Source organism: Strongylocentrotus purpuratus, unplaced genomic scaffold (genome assembly GCF_000002235.5).
Source record: "Strongylocentrotus purpuratus isolate Spur 01 unplaced genomic scaffold, Spur_5.0 spur5_contig_858, whole genome shotgun sequence".
In the NCBI taxonomy this organism is placed as follows: domain Eukaryota; kingdom Metazoa; phylum Echinodermata; class Echinoidea; order Camarodonta; family Strongylocentrotidae; genus Strongylocentrotus; species Strongylocentrotus purpuratus.
The window spans coordinates 2349602-2367837 of NW_022145566.1; the positions used below are offsets into that span (position 1 = coordinate 2349602).

The window sequence follows — 18236 nt, forward strand, 5'->3', positions numbered from 1 at the left end:
ATTGATCGATTTTCTTCCAAATTTCGATATGATGTAGCCAAGACAATTCTCTACAAGCTCAGTTATCACCATTTTTCATTTTGATCACTTCATCATAGTGAAAATTACGATTAAAGGGCACATAGAAATTTCTTACGTTGCGTGTTATGCCTATGGAAGGTGAATTTCGTTTACATCATCACATCAATGATATTGTTTTTTTAGCAGTATCTCGCTTATTTTTGCTCTATTTTGTCTCAAATTTTAGTTGACCAGCCCACCTATACTTGTTCTAAACAAGTATTATGTCTAGTTATTTTTATTTTTTTGTACTCTTCTAGATGATGTTCCACCTTCCATAGTGGAGCAGCCTGAATCGATTAATGGAGACCAACGTATTCCATTAACTCTAATCTGCCGAGCTACCGGAATACCAGAACCTTCGTAAGTTGCACACATAGAGGAATCTTAACGCTGCATTTATGATTGGTAGATTCTCAAACATACATTTTGTCAAGGAAAAAATATAGGTAGAACATTGTATGCAAACACCATTCCTTATGGTCTTAAAGGTAATACAAAGTTTTGGTATGGGGTCATGAATTTGGTTCAAATGAACAAATTGAAAGCATATGCGATCCTACAATATTCAGTGATCGTCGTCGCATTTGATGTAAATTTATTTGATGTAGAAGGCAATGCTTGCATTCGCCTGGATGGGGGTAATTACCTACAGTGCGACCCAGAAAAAACAAAAACAAGAATTATCGATGTTTTATCATAACTTAATCACAATTATAATTAATAAATGACACATATTTGTAAAGCTTAGATCCTCCTCTTTCATTTAAAGCAACTCCTATGATGCATATTTCCCGTAGGAGTGTTTAAAAGCAATTTGAAGGAAAGAAACCAAAAAGTCATTTGGCGGGCAGTATCTGAATTTTCAAAGAAAATTTCACATTTCTAGAAAGTTCATTTTCTGCTCTTTATATGACACCTCAATCAGGAATAACAAAGTTCTGTTTGTTTAAAGGATGCTTGCATTTCCATAATTTGATTAAACGAATTAGTTTTCACTGGCTGCCTGCCGTAGCAACAAACAGAATCGACAAAAGACTTAACTCCATTTCGTTGACGATCTGACATAGACGAAAGACTCCATTGCATGGTTGATTATCAATGAAACGGAGTTAAGTCTTTGTCAATTCTGCTTGTTGCTATGGCAGGCAGCCAGTGAGTTGCATCAAATGAAAGAGGAGGATTACAAATATGTGATTGTGATTGTGATTAAGTTATGATAAAACATTGATAATTCTTGGTTTCGTTTTTTCTGGGTCGCACTGTATAGTGATCGAACCAACACTCAACAGGCCAACTTTAGGGACACACTATCATTTTGGATCCCTCAAACAATTGCCTGCCTCGAGATCAAAAAGCATGCAGTTTGGTTTAGAAGGAGACAAAATTTTGAGAAAACTTCCTTTTTAGCAACCACAGGAGCCAACCATGCTCACCATGGGGATGGAATGGGGATTGGTAGGATGAAAGTGATAGTAGTGTTCATGTAATCATGTTTCAATGATTTAATTCAATACCAGGTACTACTGGGTGAAGGATGGTGCTTTATTTAACGTGGACAGCAATGATCGCGCTAGCCTGGATGGGGGGAACCTAGTGATCCAATCATTAACAACAGCAGACAATGGACAGTACCAATGTTTTGCTAACAATAGGCTTGGTACAGCAATGTCCAAGAAGATATGGCCATCACTGGCTTGTAAGTTGATGCCTTCATTGTTGGCATAGTGTCATATAGAATAGATGAATACGTCCTAGTGTTTTTTTTAATTGAAAAATCATATTTATAGTTGTTTGGTGGAGCCAATTATCAGGTGTTGTTCATGTTCGGGTTAAATATTGGTGTCATTATATACTCTATGTGATAGAGAGTTGGGATGTTAGGATTGTTATATTCTCTATGTGATAGAGAGTTGGGATGTTAGGATTGTTATATACTCTATGGGATAGCGAGTGGGGATGTTAGGATTGTTATATACTCTATGTGATAGAGAGTTGGGATGTTAGGATTGTTATATGCTCAATGTGATAGAGAGCTGGGATGTTAGGATTGTTATATACTCTATGTGATAGAGAGTTGGGATGTTAGGATTGTTATATACTCTATGTGATAGAGAGTTGGGATGTTAGGATTGTTATATACTCAATGTGATAGAGAGCTGGGATGTTAGGATTGTTATATAGTCTGTGTGGTAGAGAGTTAGGATGTTAGGATTGTTATATACTCTATGTGATATAGAGTTGGGATGTTAGGATTATTATATAGTCTGTGTGATAGAGAGTTGGGATGTTAGGATTGTTATAAACTCTTTGTGATAGAGAGCTGGGATGTGAGGATTGTTTTATACTCTATGTGATAGAGAGTTGAGATGTTATGATTGTTATATACTCTATGTGATATAGAGTTGGGATGTTAGGATTGTAATATAATCTATGTGACAGAAAGTTGGGATGTTACGATTGTTAGATCTGGGATCATTGGTCAGTTTAGACATAGAGTTCCAAGTCGTACATAAAACCCTACTTGTTTCTTTGCTGTCTCCACTTTTATCTCTATAGTCATGGATCAGTTTGAGAACACTGAACCTGCAAGGATACAAGTTAGGAGGGGACGACCCCTGAAGCTGCTTTGTGGTGGATCTCCCGGCGTCCCTGACGGCAATCCTGCTCCCTTGATCTACTGGACCGATGCAACTGCCAAACCCACACCCATCACATACAACGCTCGGATTACCCAGGATCCAGAAGGGAACTTGGTCTTTTCTAATGCAATTGCAAGCGACGCTCAAGGCTACTACTGTCAAGCCATCAACAACGTTGTAGGGTCATCCCAGAGGGCAGCAAAAATCACACTCAGTGTTATAGGTAGGTGTAGCAGCTGATGAGCGTGATTGTAAGGGTTCTTTTCCAGCGTCCTGCTTTTGTGACGATAGACAGCATTATGTTCAGTTGTCATGGCAGAATGGAATAACAGAAGGCAATGACAAAGAACCTTCCATTTTCCTAACTTTAAAATGAGACCAAAATCATTCAAAATGATTAATTTTAAGGATAAAAATCAGAGATCGGAACAAACAACCCCATGCACCGCTTATTATGTATTGAAGCACCAACCGTCTATACATACATATTCAATGAATAGTTATCACACGCTGCAAATTGACTTTATGATACACATTTCTGCCTCAGGGAAATCTATTATAACACTACTGGAAGTGCATATCATGGTAAACAAAGTATTAGAAACACCCCTCAATTATTGAGGGGTGTTCACTTACGCTGGCCCGAGGCTACGGACCATTCTTGATGTTAGCATCAAGAATGCCCTCAGTTTAAATTCTTTTAAATTCAAATAAAAAAAAATAATTTTTGTGTAATTATCAAGCGTTAGCTCTCTTTCTTTAAATTTATTTAACTCAATAGAATACATTTGGATATTTTGATTCATTTTGTACTGGCCATCCGTATTCCAGTCGGCCCTTGTTGTGTTGTGTGTGTTATAGGTAAGAGCCCAGCCCTCTCTCATTGTCTCCCTTCTTTCCCTGTCCCTTTCACTCCTTCTATGTTATGTTTAATTGGTTTATGTATTTGTGCGTTCCTTTATTATTGATATACTATTTTTGCAACTATAAGTTATAGGGGGCTGCAATCTACAAGCCCAACTTTTCAGCAGTCTTTGTATAGTTACTGAAAATTAGTATGCTCATAGAATTTTAAGAATAAAATCACAATTTAGAATGCAAAACAGACCTTTTCTGACACAAAAAATATCCATTAACAAACATCTTTGAATAAAAAAAACAAAGTACATATATCTTTTGTTGCAGGAAAGATGTTAAGCTGGAAATTTGACTCAGTGTAAAAAGTCAAACATTTTTTACTTGTGTGAGCTGAGCTATAGATATGCACAAAATTTTCCCTGATGTCCCACATATAGAGATGGCTATATAACGTGGGTGCGAGAGTCCTTGACCAGGGCAGCATAAATTGGGTCCAAACAAAAAATAATTTATAGCTAATTATTAAAGTGTAGACATAATCCATTTGTCTTTATTGACAAGGTATGAAAATCATCTTTTGACTTGGTATTTTATATTTTAGTAGTTTGAAAATGAATACATCAATTATTAATCTCAGAAATGTGGTTTGACATTGCACTGTTCTCCCTTCCACAATCTGTTTACTACCCAGAATACTCTAATTGTTTGTTTGTGTTTAAACGTCTGTATTAATTACATAGTAATCACTTGATCCTAGTCTGTTACAAATGTTGTTCTTTCTCAAAAGATTGATTGTTTGACGTGCCTCCTATCTGAACTAATCCCAAAGGCTTCCCTCTCTTCTCTCATGGTGCTAGATATTTGTTAATTACGCCCTCGTTTCAGAGGTTCTACCATCAGAATTCTCTGTTTACGTTGTGGGCTGTTTCCGAAAAATTTGTTATGAACCGCCAATATTACGCATTTCAAGAAGAGGTACCAGCGAGCTGCAGGTGCAAGAAAGGAATGACCAGTGGGCCTTCATGATGCATTTTGTGGAATGCCTAACTCTCTCCTTTCGTTTTTATTTGATGCGTGCTTAACAGTTAAATCTAATTTATTACTTGAGAAATTCCCTCCTTCTAATTTCAAACTTCTCATACTAATCATCAATATTTGTCTAACATTGTTTTATTAATAGCGTTCTCTAGAAATCACAGTGCTACTCAGTAAATGCATTTTGGAGTTTGTGAAGTTTGATAAGATTGTAAATTGGCAATGTATAGATGCATTCGTTACCGATATATACATATACATCTAGGAGAGAGATTTGATATGATGCATCCTTTGACCAACACTCATAAGGACTTAAAAGAAATGTTTAACAAATTCAATAAACATGATGTAAATATTTAACCAATTTTCTTTGTTTCGTTTGTTGTATATTCATGCATGTTTGACTAACAGTGCATGCTAGTGCATGTCGTCTGCAAATTACTTACAAACATTTTTTTCATGTCAACAGATATTCTTGTAGCACCAACTTTTATATTCTCAAATATTTTATTGCAAATTGACCTTATCAACCAAGAGTTTTAAATTATATAATGTAAACTTGACTGTTGAAGTTTTTTACTTTTCCTCTATTTTGTGTTCATTATTTAAACGGCTCTCTTTGACTCCCATGTTCATTAGCGCATCATTTGTTGTGGGAAATTCAATTTAAATCTGTACCTATGAAATTTATAACATTGTAAACAAAAAAAATCAACAAAAAAATTCCACCCCCCCCCCAAAAAAAAAATACCCCCCCTTGTTTTGTGTTACCCTTTCCCTAAAGTCTTACAAATTGTGCATTTTCATCACATTTTCAATGTACATAGCATTCTACCCTTCATTGTAAGAATGCATCTTAATCAGGGAGTAACATTGAACATATTTTCTTATATATTTGGAACAAAACTATATCAAGATATAGCATTTGGATATAGATTTGTTTTCTTGCATGAGAATACTTTGGCATTAGTATTAGTAGTAGTTCTAGTAGTAATAATGAGAATCCAGGCTAACTTGGACCTATAGGGACAACTCGGCCACGCTGCAAAAACTGTCATTTTTTGTCATTTTACCCTAACCTTAACCCCATCTTTAACCCTAAACCTAACCCTTACCCTTAACCTGCAAAAACTGACCGTTTTTTGAAGCTGGGCCGAGTTGTCTCCTGTACGAGTTAGCCCAACTCAGAGTAGTAGTACATGTAGTAGTAGTAGTGATAACAGTTAAATAGTTGAAGAAAGGGAAAATAGAAGTTTGGGAGTCCAGCCGTAAATGGAGATATAAAGCTGTAAAGCTTTTATTCGATCTGCAAAAACAGAAAAAATAACAATGACAGATTTAGTACATCATTCATGTTACACAAGATACAATACAAAATATCTGAATAAACCAAGTAACTGTATCTATAAAGATTCATTTAAACACATTTTGCTCTTGTTCTATAAAATGTCAATCTTGACCTCGTCCTTAAACTATAACAAATTCAGAGTAAGCATTGGCTACAAAACCTTTTGCATTTCCTAATATGCACTTTGATGAACTCATAATTTCAGATCTTTCTTTAAACCGACTTGACTTTCCTTTAAACAAATTATTGTCAATTTGCATGAACCTAAATATCCTTATCGTGAATCCATACACAAGCTTGATTATTCAGATATTTGTTCTAAAACCTCAATATTGGATTGTCACTTTAGATGTATTGTATGACCTTCCACGGACTTTGACAGGTGCTTATTTCTGCTCACCTATGTCTATGAAAAACTGTCTTTTAAAATGTCTTTATTCAATTAAACACTGTTTGATGAATTCAACTTCAATATATGACTTGCTCTAAAACTGTGCAACCAAGAATTGTTTTAACCACAGGGTTTTTCTAGGCTAGAGATTATACACTCTATACAAACTCTAATGCCCACGCCACGCCGTCTTCTATTATAATGAAATAATAGAATTGAGCTCCGAATGAAATCAGGTTTTTTTATTGGTCCGCTAGCTTTGACTTCCACTCGGGGGAGGGGTTAGTTCAAATAGACCACCGTATTCGTGTATGAAATTATATTACTGGTATTTAAATATAAAATACAAACAAAAAAATCCAGAAATAAAGTGCTTGAACACGATTCAAATTACAATGTCACTTGGCAATTATTTAATTAATATAAATGACAAATCTCATTCATCAAATCAGAATGATAAAAATAATACAACTTATATATAAATGTCAATAAATATAATTGCAAAGTATTCTTTAGGGTAAAAGGGCGACTTATTTCTTACTTAATTAATTGCAGTCTAACGGGGAAGGGAATGGATAGGTTAAGGGAAATGAGGTTAGTAATTATGGCCACTTATCTTCGCATATATTTTGATCGCGGACTCCAGCATGGGACGGATGCGACTTGGATGAAACGGGAACGTGACTTGGACAAAACTGGAACTTGCCTTGGATTTAACTTTGATGATTTCTTGAAAGTCCTTTAGCTTTATTAACGTTAAAGCTTTGTTGCAATTACTGTTGTTCTCCGCTGAAATGGTCACAACCTAAAACTGTTGCTTCAAATTTTCCAAAGTCCGAATTTGCACACTGGATCTTGAAGGGCAGATAATTATTAGTGAGGAGAGGGGGAATTTAAGTGAAGGGTTCAGCTGAGGGGGGATTCCAAGTGAGGGGATTCCAAGTTGGGGGGATTCCAAGTCAGTCATCAAAACATTCATGCAAACTACTTTTATACCTCATTAAACAATTATACTCGGCTTTTCCTCGGATCATCGTATTGGTTATTACTGTAAAAGGGGGAAGGGGTCTAATCTTAGACTTAACTATATTGGTTCGAGGTCACCACTCATGGCCAAAGACACAGTCCTTAGAAGTTTTCTTCAAAGAGCCTTCAAAGAATAGTCACAAAGCATGAATGACCACAAAGAGCCCATCTGTTATCTAAATCCCCTTTCATAGAGCTTAATATCTCCATTATTACAGATTTATGAACGGCATAAACAGGATGGATTAATACTGTGAATGGCAATAGGCTCATAAAGGCTATACCCCAGAGTGGGAACAGGATAGCTTCAATAGATGGAGACATGCCAGCACATTTTATAAATACATCTATAACCAGACAAAGAAAGATACAGCAGAAAGAGACAAAGATAAAGAGAGAGAGAGAGAAAAAGAGAGGGAGAGAGAGAGAGAGGGGGTCACATATTGTTTAAAGGGAGATAACTATTCTTCGCTACAAAACCATTATTATTATTATCATTATCACCATCATCACCATTATGATTTTTCAGTGGAAGAGTCCAAGTTGATGTACCAGTGTCTCTTGGAAGGCATTGATCTTCAATCACCCATTCCCTTGGATAGGATTTAAAGCTGTGGGTTCACTAGTTCCTCATTTACGAGCTTCTATTTGCTTTTACCGGTAGATGACTTACCAATCATCAATATTTCCATGTTGGAGTATAACTAAACTTGTTTATCATTTACTGTACGATTTCAGATTTGCCAGCAGTTGAACGTAGAGCCAGGTTAGTCACTAAACCAGCAGCAAGCGAAATCGCCATGAGAACTCAGTTTTTTATGCTGAATTGCATTGCTTATGGATAGTAAGTATGCTTTAAGGTTTACTCTCCATCCCCCTCTCTCTCTCTCTCTTTCTCTCTCTCTTCCTTTTCCTATTACATTGCTTTAGTTGAAGACAAATTTCCCCTTTCCTTAATTTTTCCAACTTCCCTCTTCCATACGGGAGATATATTTTTCCTTACTTTTCTGGCATATACATGTTATATTTAACAATATTGGTACACATACATTCTAAAAAAGTTTCAATTCTAATGGCTAAAAAAAATTATTGGAGGGCATAACATAGTGAATATACCATTTTTATAATGCAATCAAATTTAAAGCACAAATCTTTGGTAAGTGTGTTTTGTTACAAATTATTCAATTCACCTATTTTGAGTAATTGTATTTCAATAATCGGAATGAAATTTGCATACATTAGTTGTCTGTTGGACAAACATGGTTTGTCTTACCTAACAACACGTAATGTGTGCAATTCGCATGCTGACTATTGAAATAATTTATAACAAGGCACTTGAAAAAGATTTGTGCATTAAATTTGATTACATTACAAACATGGCCTATTGCCTGAAAATATGTATCTCCCTCTCTCCCTCTCTCTCTCTCTCTCTCCCTGTCTCTTTATCGCTTTCTTCCTTTCTATCTGTCTCCAGCCCAACCCCTGTAATCACATGGAAGCGTGGAGAGGAGCAGCTACAGTCTGGAGGACGAGTATCTATTGAATTTTCCGGGCACGACCTGGTCATCTCCGCTGTTGAGAACAGTGACGAGGGAACATATACATGTGTTGCATCAAACACGAGGGGGGATGATGTATTCAGCACAGTAGTTACTGTGGAATGTAAGTTGAGAGTCAAATAATGATGTATACAAAAAATAAATTTATGATTGTAAATGCTTAGTTTAATACTAGATCTTGATAGTAGTGTGGTGTAACCGGGTTCTGCCGGGGTAGCGTTCTGCCTTGCAGTCTGTCAAAACCCGGTCCACGCTCTCGACAATCATTCATCAACTATATCTCTCAGTGGGCTCTCACAAAAGTATATCGTGTAAGAATAACATGGACTAGCTCTCATTTTACTCACTCCCGCAATCACTGAATGTCCGACAGGAACTCAAGAAACAACACTTGCACAGTATCTGCAGTTCAAGTAACTTTATCTAGTTTCTTGTACCTGTCGCAACGACAGCTCAACATTGACCCAACAACAGCTTGACGCTGACTGACTGACATCTCACGATAGTACATGTATATATTTCACAATTAACTATAACGCCCTCTACGTCTTACTAAATTACTGGACTTAATTATGGTACAGTAGTAACAACATCTGTGCTTTTATAAAGTCTTACTCTGTCCAGTGAATAGGATACAATGTTAGTAGTTGTGTATTGACACCTTCTTTAGAAGTCCATTTCATTTTCTTCTACTCTGTTATATATTGAACCAGTTGCATAAGTGGTGTGGGATATGAATACTTTTTTAAGGGTCTAATTGACTACAGGAAATGAAGTATTACAGCGATATCATACAAATCATGAACTTGAGTAAATGTTTCTCTTTTATAAAACATTTAACCAAACCACTTTGTTACTTTTCTCTTCATTTTCGCTTGTTTAGCTGCGCCATATTTCCCAGCCCCACCCTCCGATGAAACCAAGGCACCTGGTGAATCAGTAGACATTGAATGCCGTTCTGAGGGTGTTCCAGCACCCACTGTCGATTGGTTTGTTAACGGACAATCTTGGGCTGATTTTGAATGTAAGAGCAGCTATAGGGCTTTCCATTTCAGTGTGGAACCAAGAGGACTTCCTCTGTTCTGGCTGCAGTTTTATTCATTATTAATGTAAAAAGAACAGTTTGTCTGTTCAAATACAGAAGGGCGTTATTTTAAAGTATATGAGTTAACACCCTTCTAGCTTCAAAGAGATGAATTCATCCTATTTTGTATGATACAAAATTATGTTATGATATTGAAAGTTAAAAATAGACTAAAGTTAAAGTGATAAGTATAGGTAGCAAACTACCAGTAGTACTAATAAAGGGCCCCTAGCTAGCTTCTATCAAAATGTGCTTAAAATTGAAAAAAAAAGCATGTAGAAGAGTTTTTGATGGAGATTCCTAGTTTGAAAATTGTTTTTCTTAGAAATCATCAATAATTCTGGAATCTAGCTTACGCACGGCTCAGTGCAGCAAAAGTTATCTTATTTGACAAAAAAATTATCTGACAGCTTATTCGACACAAGTTTCATTTGACACATTCGCTAAAATGTTATTCAACAAATTCAACAAGATTTTATTGACATGTAGGCTAGGCATGCAGCGCAGTGCAGCACAGCTAGCTAGCTCACGCCATCTTACAGTGACGAAATTGTGATAATGATGGATTGGAAGATTGGTAATCTGACAAAGTTTTGTAGTTAAAATCTAACTTATTTGGTAAAAATTAACATTGGGTGTAGAGGATATATAGAAGGTATATCTGAAAGGATGATTCAAGGACCACGAAAATCAGAACATGTCATTTTGACTTTGGTTCACCTAAAAAGTAAACCGTGTACAGTACTGGCACTGGTGGTAGTGGTTGTCTCTGTCTCTAGAGTCTTAGATAGGTGACGGGCATGGTGAAGCCCCCTTCACTGATCTTCTGAGTTCTTCTCTTCCCTCGAGATAATCTGCCTCCTTCAATACTGAAGATTCTTGCAGATGCCATATATACTCGGCCTGATTGGGGTGTGCAGGTGGACCACTACACCGGGGTTTCTCCCTACTCTTATATGAATAGTGCAGTGGGTTCTTAACGTGCAAGAGTGTTGACTCTCGTGTACACGGGGCCTCCATTTAACGTCCTATCCGAGGGACGGAGTGTTTTACACTTAACATAACCTGCGTCTATGAAACAAGGGGAGGGGCACGTTAACACACAACGCAGGCTTCAGTCATCCGCCTGGGTGGGATTCGAACTTGAGATATTTGGTTCGACAGGCAGACGCTTTACTGACTGAGCCAACTCACCTCCTCAGTTTAATATGCCGCATCGGGTAGTGATTTATGAAGAATAAAGATTATTATTATGATTTTTGCTTTGTAATATAAAAGAGCATTCTTAACTGAATTTATTGAGATAGAATAGTAAAACAGCATGTGTTTGACTTAGAGTTCTGGATGAGGTAACTTAGATATGATTAATAAAAGTTCATAATTTTGAAAGCAAATTTACAGATAAAACGTTGTATATACACCTGGGGGTGGGTGTTGGAGGGGGTTTCCTCTCCCACCCTGAGAAAATTTGAAATTGCTACCTCGCCAGGCATGTTATGATGCATAAAAGTTCTTAGCTTTGAAAGCAAGGTGGGTATGGGAGGGGGATCCCCCTCCCACCCTGAGAACATTTACAGAATCTAAATCTCCCCAAGCATGATATGATGCGTAAACGTCCCTAATTTTAAAAGAAGATTTATAAACTAGACATATAATACTTGTTTGGAACAAGTATAGGTGGGCTGGTCCGACTAAAATTTGAGACAAACTAGAGCAAAATTAAGCGAGATACTGCTAAAAAACAATGTCATGTAGATTAATGATGTGATCGAAATTCACCTTCCATAGGCATAACACGCAACTTAAGTAATTTCCAATATGCGCCCTTTAATCGTAATTTTCACTATGATGACGTCATCAAAATGAAAAATGGTGCTGTCTGAGCTTGTAGAGAATTGTCTTAGCTACAACATATCAAAATTTGGAAGAAAATCGATCAATATTTACAGAGATACGATCAGTTTTACATAAATATGCTGACGTCATAATATGCAAATTCGTATTTAGAGTTCCAAGGCCATTATCATGATGTCACAATACACTTAATCGCCAAATAAAATTTGAGACAAAATAGAGCAAAAATAAGCGAGATACTGCTAAAAAGACAAGGTCATGTAGATTCACGATGAGAACGAAATTAATGATGATGATGATGATGGTGATGATGATCATCATGATAATGATGATGATAATGTTGATGATGATGACGATGATAATGATGATTATGATGATAATGATGATGATCATGACCAGGTGCTCATCTACAACAGTAGTATCTGACGACCTGAAGAAAGCAACAAGAGAATATAACCAGCTATAGTCAATAACTTTAGGAGTCAGCATCTCCACGAACTCATATCCACTAGCAACAGCAAACCACTGTTTAATGTGATTGACAGGATGACAGCTGAAAAGCCTCCTAAATCACTGCCCTCACATCAGTCCAGTGCTGAAATCACTCAGAAGTTCTCAAAGTTTTTTGACAATAAAATTCATCTATTGAGATCTTCATTTTCTTCCTCTTCCTCAACATCGCTGCAGTGGAAGTCAGTGACCATCGTCTTGATAAGTTTGCGCCAGTTTCCCAAGCAGATGTACTGAAGATCATCAAGTCACATAAAATGAAATCATGTGACTTAGATCCCCTACCAGTACCCATTCTTAGCCAATGTATAGAGCTTCTGGTTCCGGCCATCACGGACATAACCAACGACTCGCTAGAATGTGGAGTTTTCCCTTCAGCACTCAAGTCTGCTTTGATTCATCCCACCCTCAAACGACCATCTATGGATGCAGAAAATTTGAGAAACTTTAGACCAATCTCAAATTTGCCATTTTTGGGCAAGGTAGTAGAACGAGTAGTCTCAAATCAATTTACTGAATACCTTACTGCAAATTCCCTTCTCGCATCCCGACAGTCTGCCTATCGCAAAAATCACAGCGTGGAAACTGCGTTACTTCGAGTCCAAGACGATATACTTTGTGCTTTGGATACTGCAGATGATGCGATTCTCATACTGTTAGACTTAACATCAGCTTTCGACACGGTCGATCACTGTGTTCTTATATCCAGGTTGGAAACACGTTTTGGCGTCTCTGGAACTGCTACCAAGTGGTTTGAATCTTACATCACTGGACGATATCAACAAGTGATCATCGATGGCTCGCGATCCGATCCTACTCTGCTTAGGTGGGGGGTGCCACAAGGTTCCGTTGTCGGCCCTGTACTTTTTACATGTTATACGACACCCTTAGAGGACATCATTCATTCCCACGGTTTCTCCTCGATGATATATGCCGACGACACCCAACTATATGTTACTGTTAAGTCTGGACAAATTCCTCAAATGTTACTTAAACTGGAAGATTGTCTACATGCCATTCGCTCCTGGTTGACTGAAAACTTTCTGCTCTTGAACGACAACAAGATGGAAGTGCTACACCTGTTTTCTCACTGAAGAAGAAATACAATAGAACTCCCTCCTATTCAAATAACAAATGGTTCTGTAAATTCCTCCAAAACAGTTGTTAACTTAGGTGTTACGTTTGATCAAAACCTTTCAATGCGCCCACATGTCAATAGTATCTGTCGTAAAGCATCCTTCGGCCTGAGAAAAATTGGTAAAATTCATAAATTCCTCTCCAAGTCATCCACTGAAATCCTCGTCCACGCATTTATCAGTTCACTCCTTGACAGTTGTAATAGCCTGCTACATGGAATTCCAGAAAAAGATATGGCCAAGCTACAAAGAATCCAGAACTCTGACGTCTAGTGTCTCTCACCAAAAAACATGACCATATTACACCAACCGTTAAACAATTGCATTGGCTCCCCATTCAATTTCGCGTCCAGTTCAAAGTTCTTCTTTTAACCTTCAAGTCTTTACATGGTCATGCCCCAAATTATCTTTCTGAACTGATTCAATTATACACACCCAATAGGCCCCTTCGTTCTGCCAATCAAACTCTCTTGACCGTTAAAAAAGCAAAAACAAAATACTTTGGTGATCGGTCCTTTTCATGCTCTGCTCCACGTTTGTGGAATTCTCTCCCAGCCTCCATTCGTTGCATCTCACATATTACTTTGTTTAGATCAAAATTAAAAACCTACCTAATGGAAAATGCATACTCAACCTAGTTCTTAAATTGTTAACTATTTCTTAAATAATTGTTACTAAGTTCTTAAATTGTTACCTTACCTTGTTATCTTATGTTTCATAATTTCACTTTATATTTGTTTTCTTGTCATTACTCTGTTTAGTTTAATTGTATCAATATTGTAAAGCGCTTTGATATAAATGTCTTATGAAAAGCGCTATATAAGTAAAAGTTATTATTATTATTATTATGATCATGAGCGTGATCCTGACATCTTATTGAAAAAATGAGGGATGATTAAGATAGCATATAATCTCAACTACAATATACTCAAAAATCAACAAGATCCAAAGACAGGAATGTAAACTCCAGATTTGAGAAAAAGTCATCTGCCATAGGGATTACACGCAAAAAGTAATGGATCAAGTGAAAATAGTGTAATAATAAAGTAAAGAGGGGTGTTTATTACATTATTTGCGATTCTATGTGTTTTAATAATCAAAGGAGATGGTACAGTGCAAGGTCAAAAAGAAAGAAAAGGGAAGAAAAAAATTGTTGGAGACGCTCGGACTCGAACCAGGGACCTCGAGGTCGGAAGTCAAGTGCGTTACGGATATTCCAAAACATTTCCCATAGCGATTACACGTAAACAAAAAAAGGAATTCTCAAATCCCACTTTGCAAGTGAAATATGAGCATGATCCCGGCATCTGATCGAAAAATTAAGGGTACATTTGTGATAGCTTATTGTCTCAGCTACAATATACTCAAAGCTCAGCGAAAGCGAAGCTAAAACGACGGAGATATTGCTCGCGAAAGCCGAGAATGTAGAATCCAGTTTTGAGAAAAAGTCATGTCCCATAGAGAATACACGCAAAATGTGAAAAATTGACATGCCTTCTTTACGCCATGATGCCTTTGTCAAAATGAAAAATTGTGGCTACTGCATTTGCAGAGAATTGTCTCAGCTAGAACATATCAAAATTTGGAAGAAAATTGATCAACATTTACAGAGATACAATCAATTTCCCATAATTATGCTGACGTCATAATATGCAAAGTCATATTTTGAGCTCCAAGGCCATTATAACGACGTCATGATATTTGTAATGGCCAAATGAGACATGATTTCATATTTCCGACTCATACTCATCTAAATATGAAAACAAATTGAGGGTCCCGGTTATCCACAAGAGCTATAATGGATTTTGTACAGGCAAGTTTTTGCCCATATATGCTATGTATTACAATTAGAGCTCGCGCGCACGGACATTTATCTTGAATGGACGCTCATCTTAATATTAATGGTCATAAAGAGATGAACATGGTATCAAATTGTTTGAAAAAATATGGGACTTATCATGAAAGAAAAAAAAATGGCGAATCTATGTTGTGTAATGGTGTTACGCGCGTGCACAATTTTTTGTAAAATGCTATCTCAAAGTTATCTTGTTCACAAAAAAGTGGGGCAAAATAAGAAAAATAAACTTGATTTGTAATACTTGTTTGGAACAAGTAAAGGTGGGCTGGTCTAACTAAAATTTATCACAAAATAAAGGGCACATTTGAGATAGCTTATTGTCTCAGCTAAAACATACTCGAAGTTCAGCGTAAACGAAGGTAAAACGACGGAGATATTGCTCGCGAAAGCCGGGAATGTAGAATCCAGTTTTGAGAAAAAATCATGTCCCATAGAGAATACATACAAAATGTGAAAAATTGACATGCCACCTTTAATCGCAAATATACGCCATGATGCCTTTGTCAAAATGTAAAATTGTGGGTACTGCATTCATAGACAATTGTCTCAGCTAGAACATATCAAACTTTAGAAGAAAATCAATCAATATTTACAGAGATACAATCAATTTTCCAAAAATATGCTGACGTCATAATATCCAAATTGAAATTATGAGTTCGGAGGCCAATTGAGTTAATTGAGGGTCAAATGAGACATGAAATCATATCTCCGATTCATACTCTAACAAAATATGAAAACAAAAATTGGATCACCTTGTATCCTAAAGAGTTACAATGGATTTTGTATAGGCATGTTTTTGCCCAGTATGCTATGTATTACAAGAGCTCGCGCGCACGGACATTTATGTTAAACGGTCGATCATTCCGTTATTAATAGTCATAAAGAGACAAACATGGTATCAATTTGTAAAAATATGTGGAATATTATGAAAGAAAAAAAATGGCGATTCTATGTTGTGTAATAGTTTTACGCGCGAAAACGCGTGTGCATGCGCGTGTGCGCGATTTTTTATAAAATGCTGAGAATGGCCTAAAACGTATGCAAAATGATTTTGAGACGATTTTGAGCATTTTAAAATTTTGCGCGCGCATTGACGCGCGGATGTACGCGCACGCGTGCGTTCTTTGACCTGAAATTGACCGGACGAATATTTACCTTGATCATGATAAATATGAATGAGAAATAGCTTTTGGTTATGAAGATATGATCATGAGTTGATTTTCGTAATTTTTTTTAAAATGGCGCCTAGATGACGTCATCAGTGAAGGTCAATGTTGAAAACGTTATTGTGCTTTGTACATATGCCTATACATATGTGTGCCAAATTTCAAGGCAAACGTTTTTTTTTTTTTTAAATGGCGCCTAGATGACGTCATCAGTGAAGGTCAATGTTGAAAACGTTATTGTGCTTTGTACATATGCCTATACATATGTGTGCCAAATTTCAAGGCAATTTGATCAAGCTATTTTTGTGTTATCTTGTTCACAAAAAAGTAGTTAGAAATAAGAAAAATATATAATAAATAAATAAAGGCCATTCTAACGGAATTATTATGAGGTCGTCTGTACGATATACAGCCCACCTGATAAATAATAAATAAATAAAGGCGATTTTAACACAAATATAAGGTGGTCTGTATTATATACAGCCCACCTGATAAATAATAAATAAATAAAGGCGATTTTAACCAAAATATTAGGTGGTCTGTGTTATATACAGCCCATGTGTGGGAGGGGTTTCTTTTCCATCCTGAGAAAATTTTTAGATTTGAAAATGTGAAAATGGATATTTTTATAATAAAAGGTTTGTCAGATTATTTACTCTGCTGAAAAGAGTTCAGATTATTTTACAACTAGAAAAAAAAATAGAAGACAAAAAGACAAAAATATATCAAATTTGCCGAGAAAGTCATGGATTAAAAGATCCTCAAATTTACACATTTGACCACAATAATTAAACACCCTGCTTTAGAGACGAGTTTGTAGCGCAGGGGTGGTCTAGGACTAAGAATCCGCTCAGAAATTTACAGCTCCAAAGCCAAGTATTTTTGAGACTGACTACTAAATTTTGTGATTATCAGTCTTAAAAAGTCTTTAATATTTGTCTTTTCTTGTACGAGTTGAAAATGAGTGGACAGTCGTTCCGGCCCCCATCTCATTCCAAAAATGGATATCAGAAGGAGATGAGGGGGGGGGGGAGAGGCAAACAAAATATTTATATACCTCTCTTTAGTATCATGAATAAATCTAGTCATCTGATTGGTCGAAATTGGAGTTGTGATTTTAGCCATGCCCGCCTACCGGTCAATAGTCTTTTTTTTAAAGATGCCCGTTGCCCCCCCCCCCCCCCCCCCCCCCCGGATAACTGGCGTCACAAATAAATTTTGCTGAGATTCCCATTGGTTTACGTGTAAAAAAATTCTCAAGAAAAGGATCAGGTAAGAATTCATTGTAGATTTGTTTGTGAATTTGTTTGGTATATAAGATTTGGTATCGAAGCATAGCTGTTTTTATACTGGCTCTCGGGGACGTTACATCCTGTGAGATGACCCCTTGAGGAAAAATTTGATGGCAGCATCGTATTACAAGTATTTTGTTAATTATCTGAAATCAAAGAAATATCATATTTTTCTGAAGGCTTACCAAAACTGTACCTATTAAGGCCTCTAAATGTATACTTTCGGTTGTTACGATATTGAAAGTTAAAAGTAGACTGAAGTTAAGGTATAGGTAGCAAAATACCAGGGACCCATTTCACAAAGCCTTTTTTCAATGACAAATGACAAAAATCAGTGACAAATCTGCTGATACCAAATCAAAGGCAAGGATTTCAGTAGCTTATAACGTTTGTGACCGATGACAAGTTTTGTGAAAC

The 18236-nt window shown here is 36.6% G+C and overlaps 1 protein-coding gene across 1 annotated transcript in view; it reads left to right on the top strand.

The window, feature by feature from the left end:
• Positions 1-314: 314 nt before the first annotated feature.
• Positions 315-18236, top strand: part of LOC763963 (neurofascin) — a 61876-nt gene continuing 43954 nt past the window's right edge. The window contains exons 1-6 of the mRNA XM_030997812.1: positions 315-423; positions 1581-1759; positions 2620-2925; positions 8099-8204; positions 8835-9022; positions 9803-9943. Coding sequence (XP_030853672.1) covers positions 1729-1759; positions 2620-2925; positions 8099-8204; positions 8835-9022; positions 9803-9943 — 772 coding nt within the window. The 5' untranslated portion in view covers positions 315-423; positions 1581-1728. The remainder of the gene's footprint in view (positions 424-1580; positions 1760-2619; positions 2926-8098; positions 8205-8834; positions 9023-9802; positions 9944-18236) is intronic.